At 37.8% G+C, this 19515-nt stretch overlaps 1 protein-coding gene across 12 annotated transcripts in view; it reads left to right on the forward strand.

Moving 5' to 3' along the window:
- Positions 1 to 19515, forward strand: part of LOC131690160 (cell adhesion molecule Dscam2) — a 471795-nt gene that overhangs the window by 381937 nt on the left and 70343 nt on the right. For all 12 annotated transcript variants that reach the window (XM_058975714.1, XM_058975719.1, XM_058975716.1 and 9 more), the window contains exons 6-7: positions 9892 to 10340; positions 11567 to 11711. In XM_058975714.1, coding sequence (XP_058831697.1) covers positions 9892 to 10340; positions 11567 to 11711 — 594 coding nt within the window. The remainder of the gene's footprint in view (positions 1 to 9891; positions 10341 to 11566; positions 11712 to 19515) is intronic.

A 19515-nucleotide genomic window follows, 5' to 3' on the forward strand; every position in this document is an offset into this window, starting at 1 on the left:
ATTTCGGGGTGACTTTGATAACCTGCATATTCAACCACATTAAGTTAGCGTTGTCAATGTTTTTCATTGAAATGTTTATTTAAACTGATTCTGGAAAGATATTCATCGTTAAATAGATGTTAATTGATATTATACAAAGTATTTCAATGCACTGTAAAATTCGAATAACAAAAATTCGTATAATTCGTGTCCAACTAGAATAAAAGATTCTGAAAACCTTTAAAATTGCAAAAATGTTTTATTTCAGTGCTTTATCGATGTACAAAAAGTTTCATCCATTCTAACACGTTGGAATATTGAACATTAAAAAAAAAGTTGCGAATTTTAACTTAAAATAATTTGAAATAATTGCCAACTAGTTTTACAAATAAATGTATTTAAAATAAACAAACTCTTAAAACTAAAGTTGGTACATCCTAATCTAAAAGAAAATAAAAACTCGTTTGTAATTTATTACTTTTGCTCAAATCTGAGATTTATTTATTTTATAAAAATAAACACTTCATGAAGCTTCGTAAAAATAAGATTAAGTCAAATTTCGGTTTTTTGTAATTTTTGTACCCAAAAACCAAACAATATACTCAAAAAGTACAACAAATCAATATTTTATAAGTTTAGAGTAAAAATCAGTTCAAATTAAAATGATTGGATAGATTATTCTGGTTTAAAAAGCGATCTAGGAAAAAAAGTTTTGAGTGATCAAAGTCACCCCGGTTTACGGTACCCCAAAAGATAACAAACGCGAATTCAAAACTCAAAGAGCTTTTTTCTCTTTCCATCAACTTTCTTTTAATTTTGATAAGGACAAACAGGATTCTCAATCCAAAGTTGCAATAAAATCCGACGTTTATTACAATGACTCGAACTGGTTACTTTAGTTCTTTCAAATATAAAGTTTTGAATTTAAGCCAACTGTATTTTACCATGCAGGATAGGATCAAGAAGAAGGGTCATTCTAGATTACATTAGCTATCTCCTAGAGCAAGAAAAGAAATGAAAAAGGCACGAATACGTGGTAAAATCAGTTTCTACATTAATCAATGTCTAGAAAAGGTAAGAATATCGAATAAATTTGATCAACACCTTTCCAAACCTCCTTGTTCATAAAATGTCATTTTCGCCCAAAAACCGGAGAAATCTAAGAACATATTTTTTCTGCTGAGAATGGGACTTTGTAAACATTGAAATTTATCTAAATATACTGTTCATCTAAACCCAACATTTTTTGTAAGTCCTTGTTAAACGACGGATTAAGACATAGGCACAGGCACATCTAAAAACTGATAAAAGTTTAATAACTTTCGCGGGTGATTTTACTGGGTCCCACAATCACATTTTAACAGAACATCGTTTTATTTCTATGTTTATGTTTATTACCTTCACCAACAGGCCCCTTGGCCCTAATGGTGGTTGCTTAAACTAATTTCATTTTAAAATGGCCAACATTATTGCTTTTATCGCATTTCGCGTCCGGTTGAAGTCAAAGGCCGTTGCCACACTGTTAAAAATTCGTCGGAGTCCGGTAACAGCGCTCTGGTAACCATAGTTGGTTCTCCTGAACGGAACTCGCAGAAGAGAGTTATTACGTAGAGCTCGAACGTGGGTTGGAAGATCCAGACGTCCGAGGATTGTAGGGTAATCCACTCTGGCAGAGAGTAAGTCCGAGACGAACAGGGCTCGAGAGCAGTCCCTCCGAATGCTGAGTGTATCGAGGTGTATTAGCTGGCAACGGTTTTCATAGCTCGGCAGCTGAAATGGTCGGTGTTAAGTCAGACCGGACCAAGTCGCAAAACATCAAAAAATGAGTTAATGATAGCACTGGATAAAGAATTTCTTCATCTACATTCCACCTTTACCAGATTTGAAATATGAAACAATAAACAAGAATTATGGTAAAAATTATTTTCCAATTATAATGTAAAGGATGCTGCGATTCAAACTATAAACGCGTTTTTCTCGAAATCAATGCACTGTCACTTAGTCCGGTCTGACCTAACACCGACCAAATCTGTTTCGCCATGGGAGATGCCGAAGGGCGAAGCGTATGAACCTGCGTTGGACAACCTCGATTCTGTCAATCCCGTTCTGGTAGTACGGATTCCAAACAGCAGAACAATATTCTAACATTGAGCGAAGCAACGCGCAGTAAAGCGATTTAAGACAATTTACGTCCCTGAAGTTTTTCGCTATTCGGAAGATGAACCCAAGCTGTCGTGATGCCTTATCCACGATGTATGAAGTGTGTTTTGAATGTTAGTGCCGAATCCATGATGACTCCGAGATCTTTGATGTGAGAGTGTCTTGGAATGCTCGAGCCAAAGAAATGGTAGTTAAACTCGGGTTTAAAACCATTCTGTTTAGATCACACCACGTACTAAAGTTGACCAGTTCCCTCTGAAGAAGCACGGCATCGTTTTTTTTCCCGTATTTGTTGAAAAAAATTCATGTCGTCGGCGAAAGAAAGGCGGGGTCCTTGTAATGTGATATTGATAACATTAAAGTAGAGGAGGAATATTACTGGACCGAGATGGCTTCCTTATGGTATGCCGGATGTAGCGAAGAATGGTGCAGATAGACAGTCCTTAATGCTGATTTGGATTTGCCTTCCATCGAGGTAGGAACGAAACCAGCGCAGAAGTTGTCCATGAATGCCGAGTTTGTCCAGCTTCGCTATTGCGATATCATGATTTATTTTATCGAAGGCAGATAGATCCATGTAAATAGCATTGGTTTGCAATCCGTCAGCGAATCCATCCATTACATATGTTATGAACGAGAGCAGGTTTGTCGTTGTCGATCGTTTAGGCATGAAACCGTGTTGGTCATCTGCAATGTAGTGTTTGCAGTGAAAAAAAATAGGATCTAACACAACCAACTCGAACAGTTTTGAGATTCCCCGATAATTTCGCCACATAATCCTAATTGTATCCATCGGGAAAAAATACTCCTGGCAATCTATCGACCTTCGGGCATGGTTAGTTTATTACTTTACAGTAGCAGCAGTCGCTTTTCGATTTGTTTTATTTTTTTTAGATGCCGACGGGTACCCAGAATCATCGACGACTCTCAGGTCCTAAAATGTTTTCATCCTTCATGGTGGGATTTCACAGGAACCTCCTAATCCTCAATAGTTTTCCATCTATCTTGAATTGTGTACTAACAATTTCCGCTTTCTGGTCAAGCGATTAATTTCAAAGATTCACAACGTCAACATCTGCACATTTATCGTAGACGACGAAATGCGAAAAATATTGTCAGGAACGAAAAAACACCTTCATCGTCAAAGGTTCCTTCGATCTGTGGTGTCGTTGCCCACACAATCGACAAGAACTGCCAGGGGTCATGGTGATGACTTTCTAGAAATACAAATTTATATTGGCGAATAAGTTTGTAATGTAAACTGATGATCTGGCAGGGAAGCTGTACCCGAGAAACTCCAATTTACATCACAACCGACAACATGAACGGATATTTATTCATCAAAGAATGCCTGAGAAAACTTGTAACACCGTTGAGTACAACAGTAACATCGCGATAATGATGCAGACGTCATTGAGAATGATATAAGCCCACCAAACTACTCGAATTGAATTGAAAAGTGAAAAAAACTACATATTTTATGTGTCTATCGTAGAAAAATGGGTCGAAAAATAATTATAAATAATAATAATTAATAACATTAAATGAAGAAAACCATAGTTTTTTGAATATTACATTAACATTGTAGGGTGAACTTAAACTTTTGACCGGTAGTGTATAGAACAATAAATAGGCAAAAAAGGAAATCCACAAACAACAGGTCATAACTTTTAAATTATTCTATATAGATATTTGGTGTCTTCAGTAAAGTTGTTCGCATAGGTAACACAAATTTGCTGAAGCCGTCATTCCAATACATTTACTTAAAAGTTTACTCTAAAAATCTATACAAAGCTTGTAACATTTCGAGATTCGGTCGACGAAACACAAAAAATATTTCTCAGAGTGCACAATTAGAACCAGAACGCAGCCAGTTCTAAAAGAGATGTACGGTCTTCCTTTCCCACGAAATGATCAAACATATATCGATCCCTCTCTCGTACCGCAACGTGGATCTTTGGCCTCAAATGTACAATAAATAGGTACAATTTAAAATAGTCTGAACAAAAGTGGTGTGTGGTGAACAGTTCATGCTGTTAAAGGTTTTGGTACGTGAGGAATTGAGCCCATCGGATCGCAAATATCTACTCTGAACAGTACAGTTATTAAACGGAAGATTCCAGGCATAAACGTCATTTCGACAATCGATCACCCTGAAATCCATTGTGATCACGTGAATCATCCCTAAAAGCTTTCTTGCATGTTCGGATGATATCTGGGCCGTAGCATCGATTTAAATCCACGTACTGTTCAGACGGAAAGAAGTTGAATGTTGCCTGACATCACAAGGTCATAGAAGCACATGGAAAGCATGCGAATATTTTACAATGTAGCGGATACAAAACGAAAAGGTATATTCTATTTCCAAAACCCTACATCGAAACTGAACGGAATTAGATTTCATCAAGTTAAACCCGAATTACAGATATTTTAAAACTTTGGCATTATTCGTCAGGCAAGTCAAAAAACACGCTTGGGGGGATAGGCCATAACTCCACCAACAATGAATTTTTTTTAAGTCAATCTGTTTTTTTCGAACTTCGATAGTACTATTAACGAACTATCTTTTGCTTTTTCAAATAAAATTTGCTTAAAACACTTTTAAAAAATCACGAACTTGGCTCACTTTATCGCAACAACTTTGTATATAACCCCTTGATATTGTAAAATGTTCATTGGAACAACATGCTTGGGAATAGCACGATGAGCCACATTGTGCAATCTGTATTGATCCCTGCATGCTGATCTCAACCAACGCCCGCCACGTCCGAATGCAGATGTTCTGGGGAAGGAAGAAATGTTAGTCCGATACATGTCGCTGCTAGAGAGTAGAGACCGAGGAATCCTCTGCATCTCCACATGTATCACGGGAAGGGGAGATTTGTTAGTAAGTGTGCCAGTAGCGTTATCATGTAAAAATTTCTCTGGGCAGCCAGCTGCCGAGAATTTGGGAGATTTATCATTTGTTGCATTAATGTTGCCATTGGTTAAATATGCAAATTAATCTCCGGAAGCCGTCTATGAGGAGTATTTCTTATATTCTAATAAATCAGTATCGTTCAATTTTCCATCACGCCGCGAATGTTTTGCGGATTCTGTCTGTGTAAAGTTTTCCTTGTGTAAAGTTTCCGAATCTAGGTACTTTCGTAGAGAGAGGAACTTTTACTAATCTTGGATTCCGATTCTAAACAATCGTTTCCGCGCACAATTAATTGTTTGTTATGCTAACTACTGGTTATACTAAGTAAGTACTAGACAAGTGTAAAACATGAGATAGTTGAAAGAATTAGAGTTCTGTATAATAACATAGGAAGGGGTGGACGTAGCGTAGTTGGTAAATCGATTACCTTGTACACAGCGTACCTGGGCTCGTGTCCCGACCCCGCACAAAGGGTTAGAAATTTTTCATAAGAGATTTTTCTAACCCGAAGAGGCGAATGACCTTAAGGTTAAAACCTCTATAATCGAAATAAAATAAAAAAAATATATAGAATATGGAATTTCTTTTAAGTTTAAGGGGACATAGGAGTCTCTTACTCCGGCCTCCGACACACCAAACAAAATATAAAAAAATCACTGAAACGAGAAGGCAAAACGGATTGAGACCTCCTTGCAAACTATAAAAGAACGGTCGTGAATATCAGCCCCCAGTTTTACGCGAAATCCCGTTCCACACTCCTTAAAAGAGCCGGTAAGTTGCCTATGCACAACATAGAAGCAACTCGGCACCATGAACCGGCACTCGCACGTTTACCGAAAATGAACAATTAAAATGGGTCCCCAAACATGTCCCATAAACTCTGTTGTTGCACTCCAAGCCCACCTTCACCACGTATCCGACTAATACAAAAACCAATCTATGAACCGTTTCTGATTTGCTGTTCCCTTCCCTGACATTTCGCGGGTGTATCCAGCGTCCGTCAAAATCGTCGATTCGATCCAACACCCAACAAACATGACCAACGAAAGACGCTCAGAGAATTGTCAAACAGACAACTCATGGAAAGGTAAATCGTCGATTTCTGTTGTGAGAAAACACCATAAGAAATCCTAATCACCACAATTTTACACACGCACTCAATACATGTTTTCATCAAAGATTTTCACTAGACACCACAAGAGTTCCACTTTAACTCTACACTTATAGCTCTTTTTTACTTTTGGCTACTTGAAAAAAGCACATCTATTGGTACACCAAAAATATGCTCATTAGCATTTCAGTGATGCCAAATAACTCATCAGTCATAACTAAGCTGACCAACTCTGACGAAAAAATCCGGAAACAATACCGCAACGAAGCGAAATCGTTCATCACGCTCAGGCAAACGGTTATCATAGTGTACGGATTTTTTCGTCAGAGTTGGTCAGCTTAGTCATAACTAATCTGACCAACTCGTCGCTGTTGTGCTATCTTATGACAAACGTCATTTTGGGGTGAACTGAGTTAGATATGCCATATTACTAAGTTTTAAAATCTCCATAAAGTCGCGTTTTCAGAATTTCGAAATTCTGCTGGGTTACTGAGATATAGCGAAACACGATTATGACAAGCGCCAATTTATCAAATGATCGAGTTGTGCTATCTTATGACAAAGAAAAAAGAGACGACATTCTTAGTTTGTGGGCTTGCTATAAGTCGAAAAGCTTATAGCAAGCCACCAGATGTCTCTGATGACATAGGTAATTCCAATGCAGATCAACCATAAGCATTAGCTAGATTCTTTTCTCGGGAGCAAAACTTTTCCTACCATAGTTTTTTTCTGGGAATGGTTGGCTTATATATTCATGATTATTAAACAAATTTCCCTTTGAGATTTCCACTTGTTTTGGAAAGTATACCGAAATGTAGTGATGGATTATGCATGAAGAACATTTGTTTCGCCTAGTCACCTGTCAACAATAACATTGTTTGATATACTTTGTCTCTAAATTGTAAATGAAACCAATTTTTGTTTATTGTTTTTCCTGAATAAAGGAGTAAAATAGGAAAAACTTTGTGCTCTAATACCATCATTTTGTAACCTGATATTGCTGCTATCGCATGGAAAAGTATAATATTGATCTATAACGCATAATTTTACGAATCAGTTATAATTCATTTTATATGAAATCTTCTGTACACATTTGTGACACGTCGTACATATTTTATCATCAATACACACTTATGACACATATGTGAGCGGCTTTGGTTTACATTTTAAGCAAAAACTGTAAATATAGTCAACCGATTTTCGCACAAATCGAGAGATTACTTCAGAAAAGATAGAAGCATCGAATGCCTTCTCCGAAAAGCTTCTAACCTTTATAAATTTTAAGATATTGAATCTCAAACTTTAAAAATCGTTTTTCTCGAAAAGTGCTAAATGGCGCTTGTCATAAGATAGCACAACAGCGACGAACTCTGACAAAAAAATCCGGACACCTTGCAGCAACGAAGCGTAATTGTTCACCACACTCAGGTAGATTGTTCGCGTGGTGTACGGATTATTTCGACAGAGTTGGTCAGCTTAGTCATAACCAAATCGATTTTCTGCACATGAACTAGTTCACAGCTTTATGAACATTATTCATAAAACCAAAGGTAATTTTATTTATGAATCCATTCAATCCTGGTAAAATAATTCATAAATCTTAATATCTTAGTCACGATCCAATATGAAATAGTTCACAGACCCATGAAATACTACTCATGTTTTCGTGAACTGGTTCAAGAATCCTAATAAAATAGTCATGGCTTACTATTCGTGCTCTTGGTATAGTTCACAGAATCATCAAATATGATTCACGTAATCGTGAAATGGTTCATGATTCCTAATATATAAGTCACGATCTAATATCCGTGCTGGTTAAATAGTTCACAAAATCATGATATATTATACATGAATTCGTGAACTGAATCATAATACCTATGGGTCATTCCACGCGAAGTGATAAAAAAAAGATGCAAACTTGAAATCGACCTTCACGGATTTGAACCAAATTTGGAGGAATTGTCCATCTAGGGCCAATATATAAAAACCCAAATTTTTGTGTCAATTGAACCACCCCTCGGGTCATGGCAGCACCCCCCGTTTTGGCAAATTGCCAAAACCCTTGATTTTCTTTTGATCATATCTCGGGTTCTATCATGCGACTACCACAAATCACGTTTGTGATATAGTTCACAGAACAAGATAGTGCGAATCAGTCACATTTTTATGATCTACTGTCACGTTACTCCGAGTAAAAAACCGATAGTAACCAAAAAATAATACATAACGATAAGGCGAAAAGAAATTATGAATACCATGATAAAACTGCTGATATCATGAACATGGGCCACACGACACCACGTGTCAAATTTGAAAGTAAGCTCTAGAATAAAATATCACGATAACGTGAACAGAAATTACGAAAATCGTGCTGAGACCCTGAAATCATGAACATTAATTACATAACTCGTGACAAAAATTAAAAATCGTGGAAAAGATTCCAAAATCATGAATATAACATAAATATCTACTCGTGACTAAAATATCACGACAACGTGAATAGAAATTATGAAAATCATGACAATGTTCCTGAAATCATGAACATAAACCACATTACTCGTGATTAAAATATCAGAAATCGTAGCTAAGATCCCGAAATCATGAACATAAATCGCGCTAGTCTGACAGAAAAATCAGATAGTAAACTCATATATAAAATTGCACAGTAACGTTAAAAAATCGCGAAAAAGCTCCTGAAATCATGAACATCGTTTAACTGCCGGCTGTGTATTCTCAAATTATGAACAAGAATCATAACAAAAACTAAACATGTACAGGGAACAACATGGTTTACTTTAATACAGGATTTATTTTTAGAAATGTGCGGCATATCTCCTGAAATTACACTATGTGAATATTCATACTTTTTCACAAATGTAGTTCAAATGAGGTGAATAAGAAGGTGCCCACCCTATCTAAATTGTCAAATCCGGGAATGCTAGATTATGCTCTCTAGTTTTCACAACCGACATTTCAGAGATCTAAGATATGATTTAAACAGTACTTCCTAACCATTCGAATACTAAGCTTATTTCTACCAGAATAAAATTGTTTTCTAGTATTAAAGCATTAAGATTATCCGGACCCAGATAAACATTCAGGTTCACTCCACAAATAAATCATTTGATGGGAGAGCTCTTTTGTTGTTTGTATTTACTCAATAACCCAGCAAACAGTGGTGGAAAAAGTTTTGCCCCAAACAAAACAAGCACTCGGGGATGATTCATGGAATCATCATTAAATTAATAAATATTATTGAGTGCCTCGAATTCAGTATTCATTATTATTTATGATTGCACTGTATTGAGCTTGGAAAACGACCCATCTGAAAATTAAATGAATAAAGGAGTACCAAGCAAATAATGAATAGAGAATGAAATCAGTTATGTTTCAAGCCTGGTGATATTGCTTCCCGATTCAACAGAGGGCAGACGATGACCAGCAAACTTGTAAACATTTCGGACCTGGTGCAAACCAACCATTTAACCACGTATCAATATTCTACTCATTGCTCACTTGTTTTCGTTCTTCGATTAGGAAACAGCGGAAATTGATTTCGGCTTGTTTCCGTTGCTTCCATCACCACCAGTGAGTGGCTGGCTCAAAAGAAGTCAAGCTTCGAGCTGTCACTCGGCATGGAAGCAACCCATCATCGGAGACATCGCTGCGGACGTTGAAATGAAATTGATTTTCTTTTCAAATCTCTTTCTCCTCCTTCCAGATGGTACACCCACAATGGCCCGGAACCGGTACCCGTTTCGTCCGGACCACGGATACGATTGCTTGGTCCAGTGCTGGCCATCGAGGCGGTTACCAGCGAAGACGGCGGCGTGTACAAATGTTCTGCATCGAATGCCGGCGGTGAAGCGAGTGCCGATTTGCGGCTCACTGTTTCCGCGCCGATTCATGTTGAGATATCCCCAAACGTGCTAAGTGTTCACATGGGCGGAACGGCCGAGTTCCGATGTCTGGTAACGACGAATGGATTGACTGCAGGTCCGCAGCATATCACCTGGTTCAAGGACGGCCGTCAGTTGCCCAGTTCAGGACGTGTCGGCGACACACTGCAAGTGACCGGAGTGACCCGCGAGGACAAGGGCATGTATCAGTGCGTGGTCCGACGGCAGGAGGGAGATTCCTTTCAGGCGTCCGCCGAACTGCAATTGGGAGGTGAGTGGCAATGTCGGATAACCTGAATATGAATGCTTGGATTTCCACGCAAAAATGTGGTATCGTTCCAAGTTTCGATCCATTAGTCCATCAATAGAAATTCTTAATGAGCTTTAGATACGGTAAAGTGCTTCAACTTCCCGCATTTCGATCTACTTATCCGCCAATGAGAGTCCCTAACTACGCTTTCCATCAACTATCAACCCGGGCGTGCAATGACCTACGATGCAACTCTGTCCCAACATAGTATCAAAGTATGACCCAATTTTCAATGAAAATTCCGCACAGACAAGAATTATCTCATTCTGGAAGGCGGCCAAGCCGGAAAACTCCATACACTTGATTAAGATTTCATCATTACCGATAAGCATATGAGTATGAACACACCTAACCACAAACCGGCAAAACGCCAAAAACGAAAAACGAACGTGTTGCATAATCTGGATGGGATTACCAGTCCGTCGTTTGCTGTTTGCGCTTTTCCCAATTACCGTCACCTATTTCTTGCGGCTAACACAAACACTCCATTAGGCTCGGGTCACAGCGCAATGGAACTCACAAAAATCCCAGCGTAAACACGTTCATTTATCATTCTAATTTTAAAGAAATCTGTTTCAAATGCTGAACACCGCCGTCGGATATTAAATAGCTAATGGCACATGAACCTTTAAATTTGTGAGCAGAATGTCTGCCTAATGTAACGTAGGAATCTTTGGCATGAGAAAATTTAAACAATAAATCCCTCACCATTTATTATTAAAAAAAATCTAAAAGGCGCTAAATCCTTCTCGCACCACTTCGCAAATTTGTTTACCAACATTTGAAGCCTTCACCTGCTTCTATTTCAAGCTCTAATTTGGGTTCGTGCATATTTTAATGATCATAATTTTTCGGTCAAAGCATTAAAGAGCATAACCCACCCAGCCACCACAAAAATTTCACCACCCATCGTTGCAACAGCCCTTGATAGAACTGCGAAAAATGCTCAGGAGCTCCGGAGAAAATTACTAAACCGCAAATTAATTATCAACCGGCTCTCGTAAATCGCTATGGCCCTCTTCTATCCCGGGGCTTGCGGAAAAAAAAGAAAACTCTTCGCCAATTTTCCTACTTGTTCCCTTCGCTTCCCGAAGAGTTTTTGCGGTTTGTTTATCCAACCGGAGCCATTTATGTTCATTTTCTCATCTCATTTCGTTTCTGGTTCTTTTTTTTCTCGATCTCTGCAGACGCTCCTCCATCGCTGGTGTACAGCTTCATCGAACAGACGCTGCAACCGGGACCGGCCGTGTCACTGAAATGTTCCGCCCAAGGTAATCCGACGCCGCAGATCTCGTGGACGCTAGATGGATTTCCGCTACCAACCAATGGAAGGTAAGCGCTTTCGTGATGATGGAAATGAAGGCGGACAAGTTCTCGTCAATTGAGCTAGTATTTAACCTATTTCAATTCACTTGGTAGTGTGGACGTATCTTTCGGTTATCATCGTTTATAAGTAATCGTGAGGAATAAAGACATTAAACAATGTATCATCAAATATCTATTCACCTATATAAGCAAGTTTAAACCTAACCTAAACCTATTGTATCTATACTTAAAATATGTGTCATCAATAATGTTTCATACCATGGCTTCAGATTGTAAAATTGACAGAGCATCGATATTTTTTCTTAAGAAATTCAATGACCAAAACTTACAATGCGAAAACAATGCACTAAACGATTTTGTAAGCATTTGGTATCCATGTGGAAGTAGTTCCTAGCGTGTGAACGGGTTAAGGGATGCCAGCTATCCAGTAAGACTTAATGTGTCATTGTTTGACGAAATAAAAATAATAAATTAAAGTAGATATCAGAATTTGGTAGAATCAATGCACAGTGATCAAAATTTCGTTTCCAGATATTTTGCAACTAAACAATAAGATTTTGCGTTTTAATGGCTTCAGAAAAGTTCTTGAAGTCGTTAATTTGGGTTTTCGAAATTTCTGACACATAACTTTTTACTTGAAGTAGACGGAGAGTTTGAGTCATCAGCAAAAGTGTAGTACATATTATGTAAGCAGTTCAACAAAAGATACCAAGCACTAACTACAGCCGTTCCTTTATTATTTGACGTTTTCCTGAATAACCCTTTAAAATGAAGAGTATTAAGAATAACTTTTGTCGTATTTATTTCTCTGCAAAAACGCTTGTGACCAGCATTCACAGAAAAAAACACTGCCCGAGCCGCTCCGCTATAGTGTGTACATGTAAACTATAGACACAGCAATGTCCCGTTACTCCCAACTGCGAATAAAATAAGTGAATTACAAAACAAAAGATTACGCACATTACGGGTGAACACAATCGCGATAGACTTTACGCAGACCCGTCTTAGACCTACAGTGCCCAAGGTGGAACAGTTGATTAAAATGAAAATGGAAAATGTTTGCAGAAGTTTCACATATACAACTACATCACACGAGAAATGCAGTACTAATAATGTAATACTCCTTAACTAAAGCGGAAAACTTTACAGCGAAGAACGACATGCAACTGAATATGGCGGCTTCTAGTTACAACAAAATGGTGGAAACTAACATCAACAATGATGTAATTGTAAAGCTGGCGGTCAGCAGAAGGCGGAAGCTAATGACTGACGCCATTTTGACAACCAAGATGGTGGTGCCGGTTACCACGAAACAATAAAAATCGTCATCAATATACTACCCATAAAATCATAAGAGTTCCATATTGAAAAACAGCAAGCCGAAAAAAACGCTGTTCAAGATTTACATTTTCATTGAGCCCAACGGATAGGACAACCATGTTTTGGTATTTTATTGATATTTTATAAATAAACCTGGCAATCTTATTTGTGCATCGTGATTCAGTGGTGATAAAGAATACAATCCAACGGATAACTCATTTTTGACAAAAATTCATATGGGACTCTTGTGCTTTTATTTTTGCCTTTCTCAATAGAAAGGTATTGCAATTGCTCTGAAAACCGACTTTTTAACGGAGGCCCGGAGGGCCGAGTGACATATACCATTCGATTCAGTTCGTCGAGTTCGGCAAATGTCTGTGTGTGTGTGTATGTATGTGTGTGTGTATGTATGTGTGTGTGTATGTGCGTCTGTGTGTGTGTACGCGAACACAATCTCACTCACTTTTCTCAGAGATGGATGAACCGATTTTTACAAACTTAGTCCCAAATGAAAGGTGCAACGTTCCCATAGGCTGCTATTGAATTTCTAATGGATCCGACTTCCGGTTCCGGAATTACAGGGTGATGAGTACGATCACGCAGAAAACGTCGATTTTAAGAAATTCTGCAATGAATGTATAATGGTGAAAATTTTTCCAAAATGTGACCACAACTGCTTCGATTTGTAGTACTAGGTCATTAACAGCCATTCAAAGTCTCTTTGGTCACATTGGCCACCATCATCGGTTCCGGAAGCCCCGGCGGAAGTATCCAAATTCAGAGTAACAGTCACATCGGTTTCTCGGAGATGGCTAGACCGATTCGACTAAACTTGACCTCAAATGAAAGGTATTGCGTCCCCGTAAATGGCTATTAAATTTTATCCCCAACCGACTTCCGGTTCCGGAGTTACGGGTTGTGGCGTGCGATCACATAGCAAATTGTGATTCAAACCGATACTCCGATGAAAGCAAAAAAGGTAAAAATTTCGCTAAAATGTCTCTCAAATAACTTAACTTTGCAGTTCTAGGTCACCGACGGCCAAACAAACTTTCGTTGACTACATTGACCACCATAGACGGTTCCGGAAGTGCCCGGGAAAAGCGGCCATCTTTCATAACTAGCAAACTCATATCAGTTTCACGAAAATGGTTGGGCCGATTTTCACAAACTTAGTCCCTAATGATAGCTATATTATCCCCACAGATGTCTGTAACATTTCGCACGGACCGCTTGTATGGTTCCGGAAATATAGACTGAACGGTCCGGTCACACATGAAATTCCCATATAAGCCGGAACTCAAAATTTTTTTCAAAGGGGGGACCCCATGAAATTTCAGAAATCGAATTCGTATTTTTGATGCCAAACATCTTTAAAATGCATGAAACGTCGAGATTTTATGTTATCTCGAAAAAAATTTTTTTTATAAAAATCGACTTTTTGGGACTTTGCCGATTTCGCACCTTTTTGCCTTTCTCAATAGAAAGGTATTGCAATTGCTCTGAAAACCGACTTTTTAACGGAGGCCCGGAGGGCCGAGTGACATATACCATTCGATTCAGTTCGTCGAGTTCGGCAAATGTCTGTGTGTGTATGTATGTGTGTGTATGTGCGTCTGTGTGTGTGTACGCGAACACAATCTCACTCACTTTTCTCAGAGATGGATGAACCGATTTTTACAAACTTAGTCCCAAATGAAAGGTGCAACGTTCCCATAGGCTGCTATTGAATTTCTAATGGATCCGACTTCCGGTTCCGGAATTACAGGGTGATGAGTACGATCACGCAGAAAATGTCGATTTTAAGAAATTCTGCAATGAATGTATACTACCCATGATCGCATAGTTGTCCCGTTTTATATGGGATTTCCTATCTTTATGGGACTGATATGCGATCATGGGCAGTATAATGGTGAAAATTTTTCCAAAATGTGACCACAACTGCTTCGATTTGTAGTACTAGGTCATTAACAGCCATTCAAAGTCTCTTTGGTCACCTTGGCCACCATCATCGGTTCCGGAAGCCCCGGCGGAAGTATCCAAATTCAGACTAACAGTCACATCGGTTTCTCGGAGGTGGCTAGACCGAATCAACCAAACTTAGTCTAAAATGAAAGATGTTGCGTCCCCGTAAATGGCTATTTAATTTCATCCCGATCCGACTTCCGGTTCCGGAGTTACAGGTTGTGGCGTGCGATCACATAGCAAATTGTGATTCAAACCGATACTCCGATGAAAGCAAAAAAGGTAAAAATTTCGCTAAAATGTCTCTCAAACAACTTAAATTTGCTGTTCTAGGTCACCGACGGCCAACCAAACTTTCGTTGACTACATTGACCACCATAGACGGTTCCGGAAGTGCCCGGGAAAAGCGGCCATCTTTCAAAATTTACGAACTCACATCAGTTTCCCGGAAATGGTTGGGCCAATTTTCACAAACTTAGTCCCAAATGATAGCTATATTATCCCCACAGATGTCTGTAAAATTTCGCACGGACCGCTTGTATGGTTCCGGAAATATAGACTGAACGGTCCGGTCACACATGAAATTCCCATATAAGCCGGAACTCAAATTTTTTTTCAAAGGGGGGACCTCATGAAATTTCAGAAATCGAATTCGTATTTTTAATGCCAAACATCTTTAAAATGCATGAAACGTCGAGATTTTATGTTATCTCGAAAAAAAATTTTTTTTATTAAAATCGACTTTTTGGGACTTTGCCTTTTTTCAGTTCAATATTACCGAGGCTGTTTTTTCTTTTTCAAAATTTTAGAACTCGAATAATGATTTATTTTCCTGTATATAGTTGTCATGTGATGTATAATAATAAAATGTAATATATGCATTTAAAAGCTTTTAATGAATATAAACAACGCACACATTCTCGTGATTCATGATTGAGAAAGGCACAATTGCACCGCTAGGTGGATTAAAATAGGTTTTTTCAAATGAGGTGTCATTTGAAAAACACATGAATTGATTTAACGAAAATTTTGAAAAAACCAAGATGACGGCTTCCGGCTACATCAAAACACTGAAAACCATCATCAACAATGAAATCATTGTGAACGGGTAGTCAGCAATATATAAAAATTAATGACTGACGCCATTTTGAAACCCATGATGGCTGCTTGCAGATTCATCAAAACAGCCCATATAAACGTTTTGGAGCTAACGTCAAACCGGCGCTAGCTTAGTCGTGTCACTAAGTAAGTGTCGGATTCTGATGAGAGGAGCTCGAAACGCCTCCAATAATTTAGTTGCAGGTTTTGTGCCCTTTATGCGCAAAAGCGCTTTAACACATTTTTCTCCTTAGTAGAGAAAAAAAAAATTTAAATGCATTTTTCTCCATCATGGAGAAATTATCCATAGTGCTAGTTTTTAATGTTTCGTTTAATCGTGACTATGTTGAAAAACAGCCTAAAACCGCACTTTTTGAGTTACGAAAATAGTTAGAGGTCAATCACAACAACAAATATTTTTTATTGCCTTCTGAATATGAAATAGGTTCTGAAAGCAAAATTGCTGCTTGGGTGACTCTTCATTTCTAACCAAAACCCATATTGATAATGGTTTTCACTTTTTGTGTTACCGCCACCTTTCTTTTCAAAATTGCATCAATAAACAAATGTCCGCCTTCTGGTACCCACCCGCTTTACAATGACATTATAATTAATTTTAGCTTTCGCTGTTTTGCGGTAATTGAAAGCCGCCAAATGACGTCAATCATCAATTTCCGTCAATTGCGGACTACCCCCATACAATGATACCCATATTGACACTGGTTTCCACCACTTTTGTTTACAAAATTACGTCAAAATCAATTTCTGTCTTCTATTGGTCACCATAATGATGATGGTTTTCACTATTTTTTGGTTACCGGAAACCACCCTACTTGGTTTACAAAATGGCGTCAATCATCAATTTCCGTCTTCTGCTGATCACCTGCTTTACAATGAGACAATTTTTGATGATGGTTTCTACTGTTTTGTTGTAACTGGAAGCCGCCATCTTGATTTTCAAAATGGAGTCAAATGCCTCCATTTTATTCTACCTGGAGCCGGTGACCATACCGAGGTTGAGGGAATTGTTGGACCGTGTGACATAATGAACCTCACATTGCGTATAAATTTATAAACCCAAAAACCTGGAATGATAAAAAGTATACTGTGCATTTCAGGCCAAAAAGAATCTAAAAGTCTTTCAAATAATTCGGGAAACATTCTTCTTATATAATCCGTATAGAAAAGCATGTTCCTTTTGCAATAATCGAGATGTGTGGTTTCTTTTAGTCATGCGATGCGCTTTTCCAACGCGATGCGCATTCGGATGTTGCGATGTGCAGCGTTGCCAATATGTAACTTTTTGCGGGCTGCATCAAATTGGGCCGTGTACCGAAAGAGCGCATCGTTACAAAACCCTCCCATAACTCTCAACAGGAAAAAAAATTAAAAATTATCAATACAGATTATTTAAGGTGAAATATTACCGCGTAATATGACAAAGTTTTTGAAATTTTTTAACGTGAAGAACACAACAAAAACTAAAATTAATTTTTTAAACTTATGCAAGGTACCGTTCTTTACACTGTTATACGGAAAATATACTTTTATGAGCTAGTGTCAAGATTATTCTCTAAGTGTACAAAAATTCATTCAATTATCCGCAGTAGTTTTCGAGATATTAAATTTACGATTTTATCGTGCAATAAAGTTTAAACGAAATATGTATACCAAAAGCTATACATCTTAAACCCTACCCAAAAAATATACCTCATGAAAATCGGTGATTTTACAAAACATTCGAGGATTACTTGACAAGACTTTACTCTTTTCCTAATACAGACTTCATCTCGATACTCATAAGCGTCATACAAATACCATCGCTTGATTAAAGGGAATGTTTTGACCGAATTCCTTCATTGCTATGCCTACTCTGTTGGCAGAATAAGTAATATTATTGTTGGTTTATACCGTGCGTATGAGCCGTCCGGCAAGGTTCGAAGCGTTTGATAGGATTCTCGACCCGAATCACAAGACGTAGTTACCCGAATAGAAATGTACAGTAACAAAACCATGATTTTCACTGTGACAGTACTGTAATTTTACAATAATTTACAGTAAGTTTTAGAGTTATGCTACAATACAAAAACAAAGTTTAACGTTTTTACAGTAAATTTCAATGTAAAATAGACTTTTACAGTGAAAAAGGGGGTGGTTATGTATCTTAACATTAAAACAATCAATTTTTCTCCACACATTTTTTTCTCGAAAACAGTAACATTTAATGTGAATTAAATAATTTTAAATTTTATTGTAAATCTACTGGGAGAACTTGGCATCGAACAATGTTGAAACAGTAATAACTATAATATTTATTGTTTTATGATTGTTTGTAGGGTAAATGCTATTGTGAAATTCTATCCGGGTAGCAGCAAACCGTCCTTATTGGGACGAATACATAACGGAAAAAGAATTGAATTAGAAAACATTCTTCTATTAAGAGGTTACAGCACTATAAATAAGCATTTTTCAAAAAAATTTCCCTCAACGAAGAGATGGATCGAGGTCCTTTGACATGGAATTTAAAGTATCAATTGCGATGCATAAAATATAAAGTTTTCAAGTAATATCGTCACAAGATGGCGGCTGTGCAGCATTTTCTTGCCGGTGGATTTTTTCTTGGAAATGGTTCACGACTGGAAATCTATCTCCCGTATTTTTTTTTACCTTGAGTCGAAACCCGGAGTTTTTTTCGATTCGTTGGAACGATATCGAGCGACGTACGTAGGGGTTTTTCGATATTTTAATTTTTTGCAAAATAGCACACCTTTTAATTGAAAAACGGGGAAAATGTGTTGAATATCGACCCAAAATTGCGTATCAAAAAAATTTCGCTATGAAAAATGAAATCCTTCGTGCGTCGCTGAAAAAAGTAACTTGGAATTTGCCGGGAAAATTTCAGAACGATCAAAAATCATTTGTTCGAGTTACGTTACCGGCCAGCTTCCTCAACTATCTACGCCCATGAAATTGAGCTAAGGCTTTTGAATAATTCTTCCGAACATACCAATGTGGTAAATGTAAAATGTATGATGTTATTTTGGTATGCAATATGAAATATCATTGGTACACCAGCAGTGTTGGCAAAAAATGATTCTTGGCATTTGATTTGAACTATCGAAGTTTGAACAGCTATAACTTATTTTAGAAGCATTCCAACACCATGCATCTTTCGGCAAAGTTGTTCAGCATATCCTAGACTATACTTCGATTTACTTGTTGGAATAATGCAGGAAAAAATGTAGTCTGTAGAATTGAAAATGCAAAAAGTAGGTTTTCCCATACTAACTTTCATACAAATTTCAAACGCAGTGCACCACACCGCACAGTGGTTTTTTTTTGCCAAAAACACGCGATTAATTATTTACACAAAAACGGTCAAGTTTAGATCAATAAAGTCTTCTGAATGTTTTATCAGTATTTCAAG

Source organism: Topomyia yanbarensis, chromosome 3, assembly GCF_030247195.1.
Source record: "Topomyia yanbarensis strain Yona2022 chromosome 3, ASM3024719v1, whole genome shotgun sequence".
Taxonomy (NCBI): domain Eukaryota; kingdom Metazoa; phylum Arthropoda; class Insecta; order Diptera; family Culicidae; genus Topomyia; species Topomyia yanbarensis.